Genomic DNA, 17,571 nt, shown 5'->3' with positions numbered 1-17,571 from the left:
CTGGCATTTGTGTTCTTGTAGGGTCTGTATGACATCTGCCCAGGATCTTCTAGGTTTCATAGTCTCTGATGAGAAGTCTGGTGTAATTCTGATAGGCCTGCCTTCATAGGTTAATTGACCTTTTTCCCTTACTGCTTTTAAAATTCTTGGGGCTGGTAAGATGGCTCAGCAGGTAAGAGCACCAACTGCTCTTCCAAAGGTCCTGAGTTTAAATCCCAGCAACCATATGATGGTTCACAGCCATCTGTAATGAGATCTGACACCCTCTTCTGGTGCATCTGAAGACAGCTACAGTGTGCTTATGTATAATAATAAATAAATCTTAAAAAAATAAAAAAAAATAAAATTCTTTCTTTGTTTAGTACATTTGGTGTTTTTATTATTATGTGACGGGAGGAATTTCTTTTCTGGTCCAGTCTATTTGGAGTTCTGTAGGCTTCTTGTATGTTCATGGGCATCTCTTTCTTTAGGTTAGAGAAGTTTTCTTCTATAATTTTGTTGAAGATATTTACTGGCCCATTACATTGGGAGTCTTCATCCTCTTCTATACCTATTATCCTTAGGTTTGGTCTTCTCATTGCATCCTGGATTTCCTGGATGTTTTGGGTTAGGAGCTTTTTGCTTTTTGCATTTTCTTTGACTGTTGTGTCAATGTTTTCTATGGTGTCTTCTGCCCCTGAGATTCTCTCTTCTATCTCTTTTATTCTGTTGGTGATGTTTGCATCTATGACTCCTGATTTGTTTCCTAGGTTTTGTATGGCCAGGGTTGTCTCTCTTTCTGTTTTCTTTATTGTTTCTACTTCCATTTTTAGATTCTGGATGGTTTTGCTCATTTCCTTTACCTGTTTGATTGTGTTTTCCTGTAGTTCTTTAAGGGATTTTTGTGTTTCTTCTTGAAGGGCTTCTAGCTGTTTACCTGTGTTCTATTGTATTTCTTTGAGGGTGCTATTTATGTCTTCCTTAAGGTCCTGTATCATCACCATGAGAAGTGATTTTATATCTGAATCTTGCTTTTCCGGTGTAATGGTATGTTCAGGACTTGCTATGGTGGAAGAATTGGGTTCTGATGATGCCAAGTGACCTTGGTTTGTGTTGTTTATTTTCTTAGGCTTGCCCCCCCCCACACCAAGTTATCTCTAGTGCTACCTGCCCTTGCTAAATCTGACTGGAGCCTGTCCTTCCTGTGATCTTGATTCTGTCAGAACTCCACAGAGTCAAGCTATCTCTGTGATCCTGTGATTTTGGGATCCTGTGATCCTGGGCTTGTTAGATCACCTGGGAGTGGAGCTTTCTCTGTGTGTTGTGGGACTGGCTCTGGAGCTTGCACCCAAGGTCTGCTCAGGACACCAACCCAGATAGACCAGAAGGAACCCGAGTCACTTGGCTGGCAGAATTCCTGTGTGCCTGGTCCCACTGGTCCCAGTTACTCCCAGTGTTGGGACAGATGTTGGTTCCTCCTCACCTCTGCTCCTGGGAGTGTCAGAGCACCTGGGAGTGGAGTTTCCTCTGGGTGTTGTGGGACTGGCTGCAGAGCTTGCACCCAAAGTCTCTGATCCTGGGTGTGTCAGAGAACCTGGGAGTGGAGCTTCCTCTGGGTGTTGTGGGACTGGCTGTCAAGAAAATGCTTTCATAATACTTTGCTTCCGAGAGTGATTGGTATTTTGACCCTTTCTCTCATCTTATTTCAGAGTGGATTTCTGTTCATCTAGATGATTTCAATACTAGCTGTTCTCCTTGACTTAATTTTTGCCACCTTCCTCTTATGCCTCTTTCATTTAAGGACAACCATATGATGGCTGTAAATCTTATTATTATTTTTTTTAAATCACATCATCCTGGAGATTTAATAGACACTGCTATTGCTTTCTTTGATTTCACAAATTCACCAAATCTGCAGTGCCACATCATCCACTGTTACAAGTGGATTAAATAATTTCCCTCCAATTAAAGGGTAGTAGTTATTGGCCTCTAGGGAGTCTCTGTGTGGATCTTTGTAGTTATCTTGTTTCTGTCTTATGGAGGCTATCTGTTTTATTCACCTTCATCGCACTCAGCCATGTACAAATCTTACCCATGTATATGCATATGCCTCTGTACATATGTGCATAGTGTTTACAGGCCAGAACGGGATATCAGATTCCCAGAGCTAGAGTTATAGGTGGATATGAATGACCAGATGAGGATGCTCAGAACCCAACCCACATTTTTTTATAAGAGCAGCAATTTGCTCTTAATGGCTGAGCCATCTCTTCAGCTCCCTTATCTGTTCTTGGAGGCAGTTTCTGAATATTTTATCCTTAATGAGTATTCTGTGTGCTGGAATCTAAACTACACTAATTCGAGTTGGGCTTAATTACTTACTTTGGTCTTCAGTAACTTCATTTGTAAAACAGCAGTAATAGTACCTATTTTTTTTTTAAGTTAATGTAATGAAATGAGTGCTCGACAGGGTACAGACTACTTAATTGAATCGGCACAAGTTCCCTCTCCCCCACTTTTCCTGAAATCCTCTAGCTTTGTATTATCACTATGCTACAACCTATTTTAAGGAAGGGGTTAACATTTCATCTGCTTTGTGTCTTTGATAATGCTAGACACAGCACATTTAAAGCACAGAACAGCTTTCAAACTGTTTATATAACCAGTGAAATGTGATCATTTGTACCACTCTGTCACCTTCATACATTTCAGTGGATATGACTAACAATGGTGTTTCTAGAACATTCCAAATTTCATAAAGAAGTACATATACTATTATCAAAGAGTTCAACCATTAGTTGAATACATTTTTCACAAAATTATACAGTTACCTAGCGTGTATTGAGAGTTTACTTCATGAGAGACCCAGCACTGTCTCATAAATAGGATCTATTCCATCTCTTAAGGTTGATTTGAGAGTTGCCTATTACTTTATCTCATAGATAAGGATTCTGAGTCTCAGAGATGGCAACCAGCTCACCTGGGCTCAGAGGCCTTGACAATATGATGTAAATATCGTGGTCTTCATGACCATATACATGATCTCCCTCTTGCTTTTGCCACATTCAAGCATTTGCAGGGCTCATGAATTACTGGGGGAAAAAGAGAATTCATGACTGGGTTTTCTTAGTAGATGGAGACACAGTCGGGTATTCCCACTCACTTCTCCTGGTTCATTATTTCTTTCCTTCAAATGACAGTTCTGGAATTATCTTATATCCCACACTATACCTGGCTACTCTCTGCCCCAGTGATCTTGCTGCCTCCATGGCTAACCCCATGCAGCGATCACCCATCTTGGGGATCTCTGGCTGCAGATTCTGCTCACATTCCCAGCCATCTACCCCCTGTGGTTAGCTGTCACAAATCCCAGTAATGTGGTAAAATCAAAACTCTAGAGGCTTGTAATTTATTAGTCAGATTTATATTAGTAAATTCTCAACCCACAAAACTCCCGCTCGATGAACTCAAAACTCAATTGAAAGAAACACAAGCTACACAGCTAGATGGGGCAAATGCACCCCACTTAATATTTAATTATCTAAGAAATCCCCAATACTTATGGCTCCCAGGACTGGATCCTCTTCCTCTCTTACCTCTTCCTCTCCTTCCCTTCTTCTCCTCCTCCGTCTCTCTGTACTTGTCTCTAAAATTCTCAGCCCGCATTCTTTTCCAGTGCCCAGTATCAGGCTCTCACCTTATCTTGTGCCTGCCTTCACAGAGTCTAACTTTCCTTCTTTCTGGTCCCCCTGCAATGTTGCACAGATTAGGTTTGGATTATGTTAGTGTCATTGCATCTAGTTTCTCTCTGTAAATTACACATTTTTTGTCTCATAAATATTCACGAAGTAGCAAACGTATACTATGGGAGAAATTGTTAGGCAAAAATAACTTTATCTCACTCTTTCTAAATGTCAGTTTACATTTGAATGAAGCATGTGATCCAGAGAGTATAACATCACTGGTCAAAGAGCACATCCCAGACGCCAGGCTGACCACACATACCGAAGAACGGCTTGTCTATATCTTGCCCCTGGAAAGGACAAACAAGTTTCCAGGTAATCCTGAATGAGTTACAGGGCTCTCTGGGCTTCAGTTTTCTCACTTGTACAAAGGAAATGGCAGTTGGAACCTTTGTGAATTTGTTCTGATGGTTAAATTATCACATAAAACATTTAAACCTATTGTTAAAAATGTTAGACATCAATAATGCACAGAGGGACTACGACTGACATGTGGTTACCACAGTGTTTCCCCGGCTCTAAGATATCAATAAGTAGAATGTGTGACCAGAAGACAAAAAGAATAGATGCTGTTTTTTCAAATCATAATTCATCCTCAAGTCAGAATACCAGAAATGGCAGCATCTTTCTTTTTAAGGATCATTTTAATCATAATAGCAGACACAGTCGGAGTACTACACGTCATGGGGAGGAGTTGGCGGGGAGAGCCAGGGAGTAAATATGATCGAAATACATGTGTTCATGTATGGAGTCCTCAAATAATGAGTGAGATTTTATATATTTAAAAGGGGGTAGAAATGAACTCATCCTGGAAGCAGGGACATAGTTTTCATTTTAGATATATGCACAGTACATCTGAGATGCATCTCATTATGAAGATAGAAATCTTCATGAAGACCGAAAAGCTCCGTTTGCTCCACCATTTCTTAAAATGCATTCCAAAGGGCCAAATCATTTAAATAAAGGCCAGAAAGTAGATTCAAGAAACTGGGAGTGCTTTTGTATTCTCCTTTAGCATATAATTAAGATACCTTCAGTTAGGTTACCAACATCTTTTAAAAATTCTCTAGCACTTGGGAGGCAGAGGCAGGCAGATTTCTGAGTTCGAGGCCAGCCTGGTCTACAAAGTAAGTTCCAAGACAGCCATGGCTACACAGAGAAACCCTGCCTTGAAAAGCCAAAAAAAAAAAAAATTCTGTAAATGGCCCGCTAAGTGTTCACATGGATGTACCCCATTTCAGTATTTCTGTGTAATTCTCATAGCAGATTTAGAAGGAATGAGAAAGAAGAGGGGGTGGGTGGGAAGGGTGGGAAGAGAACATATAAACGGTTGGGATGTCTTCCAGGGAAAGCACAAAGACACACCACATATTCCACCCACTCTGTCCTTTTCTTCATTTCTACTTTTCATATGGAGTTCACAGAAATTACTTATTTCTGTATGTATTTATTTCTGTATTGTTGTTTTTGCATTTGTTATTATAGCTTTTTTTATAAAAACTAATCTTAACCTAAAATAATACATATTTATTCTCTGGATATTATTCTTTAATCAGAGTTTAGAATTAAACACCCCCACAAGAGAATTTAAAATAGAGTGAAAGGCTTTGGAGAGAAGGCTCAGTTGTTAAGAGTGCTTGTTACCTCAACAGAGAATCCATGTTCACGTCATAGCATCTATATCAGGGAGTTCACAACTACTTGTAGCTCCAGCTTCAGGTGATGTTTTCTGGTTTCCATAGTGAAACACACACACACACACACACACACACACACACCACACATAATACACACACACATCACATATCACACACACACACACACACACACACACACACACACACCACACATAATACACACACACATCACATATCACACACACATCACACACACACACATACCACACACCACACAAAAACACGAAACACATGCACACACACACACACACACACACGCACACATGCACCACACCCAACATCAAACTTTGAAATTAAAAATAATTTAACATATTTTAAGATGTTTGAATATTTCGCCTACATGTATACCTGTGTACAATGTGCATGCATGATGCCCCTAAAAGCCAGAAGAGGGTGTCAAATCTCCCAGACCTGGAGTTAGAGGTGTTTGTGAGCTGTCGTGTGGGTCCTAGGAACAGAACCTGGGCCTCTACCAGAACAGCAAGTACTTTTAAAGCACTGAATTATCTCTCCAGGCTATAAAATTAACAACTGTTAAACACATCCATCCAGGTTTTAAAAACTGAGGAGTTTTCTAAGTATAGAAGCACAAAGATTAGTGTTAGACATTGATGCTGAGGAAATCGTGGAAACTAATATCGCCTACAGACAGGTTTTATGAATAAGTGAACACTGATATCAAGCCATTTATGATAAAAGTCCGCATAGTTTATTATCCATATTTTCTCATTTTGAAAGGTACCATTAACTACGTCATGGTACATGCTACCATAATCTACCTTTTTGTTCCTACTTTTAGACCTTTACCGGGATCTTGATAGATGTTCTAACCAAGGCATTGAGGATTATGGTGTTTCCATGACAACCCTGAATGAGGTGTTCTTGAAGTTAGAAGGGAAGTCGATGGCTGATGAATCAGGTAAGGGCGGGTGCTTTGAGGGAGAAGATATATGGATGCCATTGTTGGCACCAGCCTTGGGAACATAACTTAGAGAACAAACACAATGTCACTAAGCATAGCAATGTATCACAGTAGATCCCAATGGAGTAGACAGTAAATCTGAGATGTCACATTGTCTCAATCTAAAGGGCTGTGGTGGAGAGAAAACCAGAAATAATGTTGAAAATTCATTTTCTTGGATTGTTTTCTTGGATGTATTATTCCAGTGCTTTTGGGATTCAGTTGCCATCGTCCTAAGGTCTGTTGTCAGTCTGTCAGTCCTCAGGAAGCTCCGACTTAATGATTGCTTGCTTTTATTAATCTTATTGAGTTGACCCTATCTGCCTTTTAACTTTGGTTTTGTTGCCTTTGACTTTTAAAGCATCAGTGGAGTATATGATCCAATCTATTTTCCTCCGCTTCTCATTTCTGAAATTACATCCTTGGTCCATATGTTAGCAGTTATGCTTTTTAAAAAATCAATTAGTTAACTCCTTCATTTTTGAGACAGTCTCCCGTAAGCAGCTCTGGCTGCTTGGAGCTTGTTATGTAGATCAGGCCAAACTCACAGACATCTCCTTGGCCCTGCCTACCAAGACCTAGGATTAAAGGCAGGCACTACCACACTCAGCCATACACTTAGTTTTTAGTATTATGCCAGGCAAGAGCCTTTTATCCAGTCCTTAGCTTGCATACATATACAACTTTCTATAAATAAATTTTCCCTAGGTTTCTATTAAAAAGAAGCAACATTTTATCTAGGTTTTCAAATGTGCCTATATAAAAACTGTTATGTCTCCCATCTTTACATGAATTCTTGAGGGGCAGGTGGGACTTCTGTATGTGTTAGCTTTGGTTCTCTGGTCAGAAACACCAACGTGGCTTATCTCTTGCAATGGGAACATTTGTGCATGGGTTTCTTTTTATGGATTTCTGAGAATATGTCACAGAAAGCTATGTAGGTCCTTTTTAAAAAAATTATAATATTTCTCTATTATTTCTCTATTGTTGTCTAAGATTGTTTTGCTTCTCTTCCATTTCCTCAGTAGTTGCTTTAAGATAGCCATGACTGGGACTTTTAGAGGGGAAACCAGGACAGGGGATAACATTTGAAATGTAAATAAGGAAAATATCTAAAAAAAAAAAAGAAATCTCCTAAAAAATAAAAAAAGAAAAAGGAAAAGGAAAAAAAGATCGCCATGTCTTAGACCGCTCACAACACTAACGCTAGAACTTTCTCTCGCGTAAATGGTTGTGGGGAAAAGACGAAGCACAGTAAACTGGTACCTTATACTCGACTGACCTTACGTTTCAGATGTTGGAATTTGCGGGCTCTTACAAAGCGATGGGGCTAAAGACATGGAAAGCCTTGCTGAGCTGGAGAGAGTGTTGTCTCTAGATTCATCAGCAAGCTCCGTGAGCGGCATGGCGCTGTGGAGGCAGCAGCTCTGCGCAGTTGCGAAGGTTCGCTTCCTCAAGCTCAAGAACCAACGAAAAAGTCTGATGACCGTGTGAGTCGGGAGTCTCGGAACGGTGGAGAGCGCAATGTACAAAAGTAGACAGAGTACATCCCGGCACTTGCAGATAGCCCTCTAAGCATTTTATTTAAGAAACCTGCCCTGTGCATGTGTGATCAAAATGTATAAAGTTAGGGATTATCTTAATTTCGTGCAGAATTTGTCCCTACCAAAGACCTCATTCTCCTGTTTTGCCAAAACACCAAAATCTCTTAGCACTTTTCATAGTATAAGGTAGGGGGAGGGGCAGGGGGGAGAGAGAGAGATGATATATAGATATACAGACAGACAGATATTAATTTTAACGAACTAGCTTGCATTACCACATGGTCTGGACACTGAAATTTATAGGACAGATCAACAGCCTGAAAACTAAGCTCAGTGGTAGTGTTCCTGCCAACAGGCTGGGCACAGAGGCTCTGTGCCTTTTTTATTTAACTTCTCAGTGGTATCTAGTGACCGTAGCAGCAGGCTTTTCCACCTGTACCCCATTTCCCAAAATCATGATTGAGACTTATATATGAACAGATGCCTAGGCCATAAGCTTCGGCTTGTTCCCCAACTAGTTATAACTTAATCCATTTGTAATATTCTATGAGGGCCACATGGCTGGTTTTCTCTTCTCAGTTTCATGGGTCCATCTCCTCATAATTCCGGGCTAATCTCTTCCCGCCTGATTCTATCCCAGAGTTCCTCTCACTACTGGAACTCCCACTTCCTATTTCCTGCCTCAGCTCTTTGGCCAATCAACTTCTTACTTGACAGGTGATGCTTCCATACAGTTCTTGAAAGATTCTCTTAGCAAGTGCCGGTTGTAGCGAACCCCTGCACCTCCAGCTTCCACCTCATGAATAAGGGCTGCCTCCTAGCATAAGAGGAACTCTACACTCAGAAGATGCATTTACTCAAATATTTGCAAGCACTCCCATACAAAGTTCTGTTGTTTAGTGTTTGCGCATATATTAAAAAAGTAAACCAGACATATATTGCATTGATCTTCCTGTTACTGTAATGAAATAGCCAAGATGATGCACTTATGAAGAGAAAAATCTGTTCTGCTTCACAGTCAAATAGGTTCCTACCCTAGACCAGCCCCAGGTGTCTGAATTTAGTCCCATTTAAGGACGTTCCCCAGTAACCCGTGTTTCATACTGTATGCATCTTCTGGCTCTTACATACTTCCACCTCCCTCTTCTGCAGGTGTCTCCTGAGTGTTAGAGGTAGAGCTCCTGAACAGTGTGACTTGTTTGGGGCTGGGCCCACATCCTCTGCTTATTTTCTGCATCCTAGGCAGACATGAGTCTCTGCATTCATTGTAGTTCATTGTATGGAGGGGCTTCTCTGATTAAGGCTGAGAGCTGCTTTTGTCACCAGGAATAAACCAGTATTTAGAGGGCAGTTTTGTGCTATGCCAGTTTAGCTAACCATCAGGAATAAGCTCCCTACATGGGCTTTCTATCTCCCCAGACCTGAGTTGTTAGACAAGTTGACCGTGCCAGACATTTATCCCCATCCCTTGCTTTGTCTTTCTGTAATTTCAGAGGATCAGGTCTTATATGAGATTTTAGTATGCCTGTAATCCCAGCACTCAGGAAATAGAGGCAGGAGGATCAGAAGTTCTAGGTCATCCTAGGTTACATAGTCGATTCAAGGCCCTCCTGGGCTATACGATACCTTGTTTAAAACAGAGATCAAAGGGAATCAGAATCAGCAACTTGGAAGGACTGAAGGAAATGTTGAAAGCAGGAGAAGGTGGTTAGTGGAAGACCAAAGCTGCACCATTCACTTCAGAAAGACGAAAAAGAAGCAATATGACTTGAACATTCCCTATGCCCATAGTTTATTACTATTCATTATCTTTTGAAACCTAGAGCCCCACAAGAGTTGCTGTAGGTTATTGATTACTACTATTTTAATATTTATTTTCCTCTCCTTAGGTTACTGCTTTTTGGCATTAGCTTTGTCCCCCAAGTTTTGGAACATATAGTCTTCAGGGTATACCACAAAAGTTACTCCTGGGGGCTGTCTCCAAGCATGTATTTCCTTTCACCAGGACAGACACCAGAGGATCCTCTGACCCACTTACTGGTCATCAATAGAACAGGTAATCTGTAAGATCCAAACGTATTTTTTTTTCAGGGGGGGAAATTGCCTGGAAAACATAAAATACAAAGAAAATAATTATTTCAGTGTATTTTATAAAACATTTATGAGGCCAAACAGTAAAAAGCACAAATGTAGAGTTTGTTTTAGAAACGTATTATTGTTTTGTAACTCCCTATATTGCTGGGCTCTGAGAACAAGATGCTCCAAATTCATAAGAAGATCTAAACTAATAACATCAAAGATCACAGTGTTAGTTGGCTAATTGTGTGGTGTTTATTTGTGGTGCTGGGCATTGAGCTCAGGGCCTTATGAATTTCAGGAAGTGTTTGACTACCGACTTACACTCTTAGACATTTTACAACACTAGAAATATTAATGAAAATTTTGGCTGTATATAAAGAATCTTTATTACATACATGATCAATGTAATGGATTTCATACCCAGCTCTAATTCTGCCCTTTAAGGATATCTGTAGGCAGTAATGGCGTGTTCTGGGCTATGCTGTTGAATTTTTTGTTGCTTTTTATACTAATTGACTTATCATTGCTTCCTCTGATTTTGCCTTTTCGGTAGGTTCGAGCATCGATAACTTTATAGGTTCACTAAGACAGCAGGGCATAGCATTAGACATGGATGCCCTGGGGACCAGAAATGGCACAGAAGAGGCGCTGTACAATGGTGCTATCACAGTGCTGGGTGACGAAAAGGTGTGGTAGACTCTGATGGCTGTGCTTCACCAAAGGTGGATTGTGGAGGTTCAGTTTGAATAACTCAAATGAAATGGCACTAAAGACTGACTTGACACGAGTGATAGACTTCCCATTTTCATAGGAGAAGCTGGGCTGTAATTATTTGCTCTCTCCAGCATAACTATCCAGGGATTTAATTGTAATTTGAAAATCTTATCAATTAAATCCTGTTTCGTTAATTAGCTTAAGTCGTACTCTCAGGGGAGCTGAAAATAACTGTTTGGTTTAGATTTGGCCTTGAGTCTTCAGTCTGCTGCTTCTCCACCATGCTCCTTCATCTGTATCACTTGCCTAGAGTTTTTTTTTTTTTAAATGGGACATTTTAATGCATTCTTCTAGAACTTCATAGATTGAGTTTTGATCATATTCCTTGTATTGGTCAGGAGTCACAGAACTTGTGGAATGTCTCTATATATTAAGGGAAATTATTGGAATGACTTACAGTCCTGCAGCTCAACTAACCCAACAATGGGCAGCTGTGAATGGGAAGTCCAAGAATCTAGTAGTTTCTCAGTCCCACGAGGCTAATTGTTTCAGATGGTCTTCTATATAAGCTAAAATCCTGAAGAAGTAGGTTCCAATAGATGCGCTAGCAAGTAAGTGGTTGAAGGATGCACTAATTTATGGGTATAGCAATAAATTATTAGGAATCAATATAATACCGTGTTCCTTTTGCAGGAAATGGCAGTTCTTTCCCTTCCAGGGTCGGTCACCTGTCTAGCCAAAGGTTCTTGTTCCTCATAACTGTGCCAGGCCAGAGCATCATCTCATGGCGTGGGTCCTAAATCCAAGCAGAGTGGTTGGTAGTCCCATAATTATCAGACTGCTATTGTCAGCCGATTTATTTAGTCTTGTTTGTGAGATTCCGGACACAAACAGTTCATGTGGTTGAAGTTTGAAAGCAGTGGAGTAGAAATCCATATCAAAGTGCTGAATCCCCTTAGTAATTAATAGCAAATCAAATTACACAACCATGGTGTCACTGCTTTTCCACTCCTGCTTTATCATATTATCAGTGACTTCAATGGTTTTCCAACATAGTCTGCCCTTAACTTTTACAGTGGCTCCCTGAGAATTAAGAAATACTCCTTACATTTTAGGATCTCAGATTTTCCATAGCGTGTAATGCCAAAAGACTAAACTGCTTTCCCGTCCTCATGGATATTATTAGTAATGGGCTGCTTGGAATCTTTAACTCTTCACAACGAATTCAGACCGACAGAAGCACAGTCTATGAAGTAAGTAAATGAAGACCTTGGATGTTTTCAAGAAAGTCCTCAAAATGTAAGGAGTAACATCTTATCAATGTTTATGAACTTAATGATCTTATATTTTACATATAAATAACAACAAATATTACTGCACTGTCTGGTTGTAGTTATAAAACAGGATAAACAGTGTGGTTTGGGGGCAATGAGACTACAGGAAGTACAATCAATTGGAAAAATTTTGATGCAGAACCATCTGTGCCCTTAATAATGGGGCACAGTTAGATAGTGGAACTTTTCAATGTCTGACTGTGTGTCTTTCTTTAAAAAAACAAAAACAAAAACAAAAACAAAAACAAACAAAAAAAACCCTTGATTTTTGTAGTCTTTAGTATACTATTTCACAAAATGATAAAATTTCACCATAGAAATTTTTGCTGAGGCAAATGCAGTAATATGTGCACTTGGCTAACATAGTCAAGGTTAGTAGGCGTAGTAAAGGGGTGTTTGCGGGCTTTCCTTTAAGAACCATGACGTCCCTAGCCCTAGACAGCCATTGATTACTAACAAGATATGACTGGCACTATTACACCCTTAGAAATGTAGGGACACGCTGATCATTGTTCTAGTACGTGGGCATCACAGCTGGGTAGGAAGGACCCTTGGCCTCCCCACCCCCTCCTCTGGAAGCTCAAAATATCACCTTCTGCTACCATGGAAGCTGGTCAAGAAAGGACTTACTTTCTAACATCCATGAACTTATATATATGCCAGGTCCCCAAAAACATTTAAATCTGATACTTTTGCATTATCCAGGAGCAGAATATAAATGTTGAACTGAGCTGCTTTGACACAAGTTTATGACAATAGGAAAAAATATAACTTCTCCATTGGTGTTCCAAGAATGTGTATTATATAATAAATTGAGTGTGTGTGTGTGTGTGTAGAAAGAGAGACAGCTAACTATAGTCATAGAGATCAATGCTATTGATGTGTGAAGTGCTTTAATCTTAGAGTAAGAGACTGGAGCTTCGCGACCTTGGGAAGGGCTCTGAGGGGTTAGCACAGCTCATTCATTGGGTTGATACACTGAGGATAGTATAATTGAGTCAGAGGCCTGGTTTCTATCTGTTCACTGTGTCTGTATGATTTTAGGAGCACATGTTTTATGAGTACGGATTCATGAGCAACGCATATATCTGGATACCAGTGGCTGCCTGCCTCACCCCTTACATTGCAATGGGCAGCATCAGTGACCACAAAGTAAGACATGTTAAAGTCTTCAGATATCTTTCACACCCTGGAAAACTTCCTTTGGATCTTGTGAACATAGATGTGTGTGCAGGTAGTGGATATAACGCATGTGTTTGTTGCAGTGTCTAATGGAGCATTTCAACAATAGGCTGCCAAATTAGAATAAACACACACTTTCCTTAAACAGGAAAATGCCACCCACCAGTAGTAAGTGACAGCCTTTAATCATTCTCTGGGACCAGTTGTCCTCCCCTCCACCCTATTCTTCATACAAGAGAACCTTGGTACTCATTCATATCTCACACATCAATACAGTTTCAACCCAAACCTTTTCCCTGTTTAATAAGGCTGAATAGATGGCTGTAAAAGCTGCCATGTGAACTCATTTACAAAATATATGAATGGTGCTTAAGGTCATAGGACTTTCCTTATCTGTTAACTGTTTCTTCTCTACCAAGAGTGAATACCATTAAAGTAGCAATGTTTTTTTCCTTTAAACTCTGCCCATTCTGTTGCTTTCACATCCCAGTGAATAATGAGCCGGCCTCTGTTGCCATGCTCTATAAGACACATTTTAAGTATAAGAGTGTCTGTCTACATCGTGTCTGTCTACATCCATTTATCTATCACGTGTACATAGTGCCCATGAAGGTCACGAGAGGATGTCCTATTCCCTGGAATTACTTACCGTCCCTGATCAAGGCATTCAAGCACAAGAACGACAGCTGCCAATCAAGACATCATGCCCAACAGCTTAGCTTTTATAAATAAAAAATTAAATATATGCTCTTGATAGTATTCAGCAGTGCCTAAATCGTAGATGAGAACCCTCATGGAGAGCTGGGTCAACCTATCTGTTTTATTTTGCAATATTCTTACCCACCCCTCTCGGGTAGAGTTGTGGAAAGTGGTGATGTCATTTGCCAAACAAGAGAAATAATAATTATTAAAGGGATATAGTAAAAATAGTTGCTGTAACTATATATGTGCTTTGCCAGGTCTCAGCTTTTTAGGATTTTACAATGATCTTTCTGTTTTGTTTTTGTTTCTGTTTGTTTTTGATGATGATGATGATGATGATGATGATGATGATGATGATGATTTTCAGAAAAAAGTTCTTTCCCAGCTGTGGACTTCAGGCCTTTACCCATCTGCTTACTGGTGTGGACAGGCTCTGGTGGACATTCCCATATACTTCCTAATTCTCCTTCTCATGCAAATAATGGATGGCGTTTTCAGTCCGGAGGAGCTTATGTCTGTGATTGAGAGCCTGCTGATCCAAGTAGGTGGCAAAGACTTACAGATTCTTACATCTTGGGATGAAAGCTTTATTAGACCATCTTTTCCACAAATGGAATAATATTAGGTCACAGAGTCCCACTGGCAGGCTCTATCTAGGTTCCATTTAACAAAAAATCTCAGAAAGGAACTTGAGAATGACCTGTTGGGGTACGGAAACGGAGGAAAGCCCCACACAAGCTGGAAAAATTGGCAGCTGCTGAGAGAGGGAGCTGGAACAAGAGGGGAGGGGAAGGGAGGGAGGGGAAGAGGGAGAGAGGGAGGGAGGGAGAAAGAGAGAGAGAGAGGGAGGGAGAGGGAGAGGGAGGGAAGGAGGGAGGGAGGGAGGGAAGGAGGAAAGGAGAGAGAGAGAGAGAGAGAGGGAGAGGGAGAGAGAGAGAGAGAGAGAGAGAGAGAGAGAGAGACTTTAACAAAGTACCTGTAAAAGATAGACCTTGAAGGCAAAGTGAGCACTGTGCAAAGTGAGAGAACGAATGAGGTAGGCGGAGTCCTTGCTCCTTTTAGTACTCATTGACAGAATGCAAACACTGTCCTTTTTCCTGGGCGGTTTCAAACACAAACTCAGCTTGAAAGCTGTTCCCTACACTCGTAGATGAACAGAGCGCAAACTACAGCACATTAATATGATGTGACATAGCGTTGCAGTCACCCCATAGTTTCTCTTGGGGGCTGAGGCCTCAGGATGTGGAAGTAGCAAGAGACAGTAACTAGTTGCATTTACTGTCGGCTTACTTTAAAGTTGTGTTAGATTTGGACCAAGAGCGACTCTTCTAGTGCCAGCATACCCTTTAACGGTTCCCTTGTTGGGCCATTTTGAAGTCCCTGTTATGAACCTTGCCTTTACTTCCAAGCATCCTGAAGACTGTTACTACCTACTGAAAGGCCAGTAGCTGTCCCCTGAGAGGCTCTGCCAGAGCCTGACCAATACAGAGGCGGATGCTCACAGCCAACCATTGGACTGAGCATGGGGAACCCAGTGGAAGAGTTAGGGGAAGAACTTGAGCTGAAGGGGATTGCAATCCCATAAGAAGAACAACAATATCAACCAACTGAACCCCACAGAGATCCCAGGGACTGAACCACCAACCAAAGAGTACAGATGGAGGGCCCTATGGCTCCAGCTGTATATGTAGCTCAGGATTGCCTTATTTGGCATTAATAGGAGGGGAAGCTCTTGGTCCTGTGGAGGCTTGATGCTCCAGTGTAGGGGAATGTTAGGGCAGTGAGGCAGGAGTGGGTGAGCGGGTGGGGGAGCACTCTCATAGAGTCAGGGAAAGGGGGGATGGGATAGGGGGTTTGTAGAGGGGAAACCAGGAAGGAAGATAAAATAGAGTTGAGAGTTAAGTATGATTACCCTTAAGTAGTATTTATCTATCTCACCTGAATGTTTCTGTTTTCAGATCCCGTGTAGCATTGGATATGCATCATCTCTCGTATTCTTGATTTATGTGATTTCATTCATTTTTCGTAATGGCAGAAAAAACAGTGGCCTCTGGTCATTTCTCCTCCTAATTGTAAGTATACACAAATGCTTCTTGTCTGTTTTTAACTCTTCCTTGAACAAATCTAGGAGCATATATTTTATTTTACTTAAAATTTGTTTTAGACTTGCTTAAATTAGATTACGTATGTGAGGGTTTAGCCTGCCTGTATGTGTGTGCACCCCAAGTGAGCCTGATGTCTGTGGAGTTCAGAAAAGGATATCAGATATCGTGGAACTGAAGTTAGGGATGCTAATGAGGTACCATGTATGTGCTAGGAAACAAACCTGGCCCTTTAGAAAAGTGACACGTGCTCTTAAATGCTGAGGTTTTCCATTCCCCAGGAGTATATATTTTAGTCATTATATTAAGCAGAATGACAAATTAATCATTCTTTCTAGGAAATTCTAGTTGCTCTAAGATGATCATAGATCTATCTAAATTGCACTGTCTATGTGGATGTATATGCAAAAAGCTTAATGCATACGTAAGGTATAGATTTCTATCCCACAGCTGCCTGGTTCTTTCTATTGTGATACTATATCATTGATGGATAAGTTGTAAATGATTTATCTACTCATTATACATATCAAGTGGCTTCCCATTTGGGGCTGTTATCAATAATACTGACAGGAAGTCAGTATTATGTAAACTTTGGCACATTTGTGTATACATGTATATACATATTTGTGGATATAAGCCTAACAATTGAATTTGCAGGAATTATAATTTGAATGTTCATTTTTTGGTATGTCTTGCAAATGAGTTGTCTCTGAGTTAGAGTTTTACTGCTGTGAACAGACACCATGACCAAGGCAACTCTTATAAAGAGAACATTTAATTGGGGCTGGCTTAGAAGTTCAGAGGTTCAGACTCTTATCATCAAGGCAGGAACATAGCAGCATTTAGGCAGGCATAGTGCAGGAGGAACCAGGAGTTCTATATCTTCATCTGAAGGCTGCTCACAGAATATTGGCTTCCAGGCAGCTAGAATGAGGGTCTTAAAGCCCACACCCACAGTGACACAGCTACTTTTTTTGTTGTTGTCTTTGTTTTTTGTTTTTCAAACATTTTTTCTTTTTTTAAAATTTTTTATTAGATATTTTCTTTATTTACATGTCATATGATTTCTCCTTTCCCAGTTTCCCCTCCAAAAAAACAAAAAACACAAAACAAAACCAACAAGAATAAACCTCTGTTGCCTCCTTCCTCCCCCTGCTTGCCACCCCACCCTCTTCCACTTATTGGCCCTGGCATTCCCCTACACTGGGGCACAGAACCTTCACAGGGCCAAGGGCCTCTCCTCCCATTGATGATTGACTTTGCAATCCTCTACTATATACATACTGCCAGAACAATCAATCCCACCATGTATAGACCTTGGTTGGTGGTTGAGTTCCTGGGAGCTCTGAGGGTACTAGTTAGTTCATATTGTTGTTCGTTCTAAGGGGCTGCAAACCCTTCAGCTCCTTTGGTCCTTTCTCTAACTCCTTCATAGGGAACCCTGTACTCAGTTCAATGGATGACTATGAGCCTCTACTTCTGTATTACTCAGGTACTGTCAGAGCCTCTCAGGAGACAGCTATATCAGGCTGGC

The 17,571-nt window shown here is 40.7% G+C and overlaps 1 protein-coding gene across 4 annotated transcripts in view; it reads left to right on the top strand.

Moving 5' to 3' along the window:
- Abca9 (ATP binding cassette subfamily A member 9) overlaps positions 1–17,571 on the top strand; it is a 66,521-nt gene that overhangs the window by 24,456 nt on the left and 24,494 nt on the right. For 3 of the 4 annotated variants that reach the window (XM_031351847.1, XM_031351846.1, XM_031351849.1), the window contains 9 exons: positions 3,898–4,037; positions 6,219–6,338; positions 7,675–7,870; positions 9,814–9,980; positions 10,557–10,690; positions 11,833–11,970; positions 13,096–13,203; positions 14,303–14,476; positions 15,894–16,007. In XM_031351847.1, coding sequence (XP_031207707.1) covers positions 3,898–4,037; positions 6,219–6,338; positions 7,675–7,870; positions 9,814–9,980; positions 10,557–10,690; positions 11,833–11,970; positions 13,096–13,203; positions 14,303–14,476; positions 15,894–16,007 — 1,291 coding nt within the window. The remainder of the gene's footprint in view (positions 1–3,897; positions 4,038–6,218; positions 6,339–7,674; positions 7,871–9,813; positions 9,981–10,556; positions 10,691–11,832; positions 11,971–13,095; positions 13,204–14,302; positions 14,477–15,893; positions 16,008–17,571) is intronic. The other variant, XM_031351848.1, reaches the window with a different exon arrangement.

Source organism: Mastomys coucha, unplaced genomic scaffold (genome assembly GCF_008632895.1).
Source record: "Mastomys coucha isolate ucsf_1 unplaced genomic scaffold, UCSF_Mcou_1 pScaffold5, whole genome shotgun sequence".
NCBI lineage: Eukaryota > Metazoa > Chordata > Mammalia > Rodentia > Muridae > Mastomys > Mastomys coucha.
The sequence above is the reverse complement of the archived record's forward strand: the minus strand, read 5'-3'. Positions and strand labels throughout refer to the sequence as shown.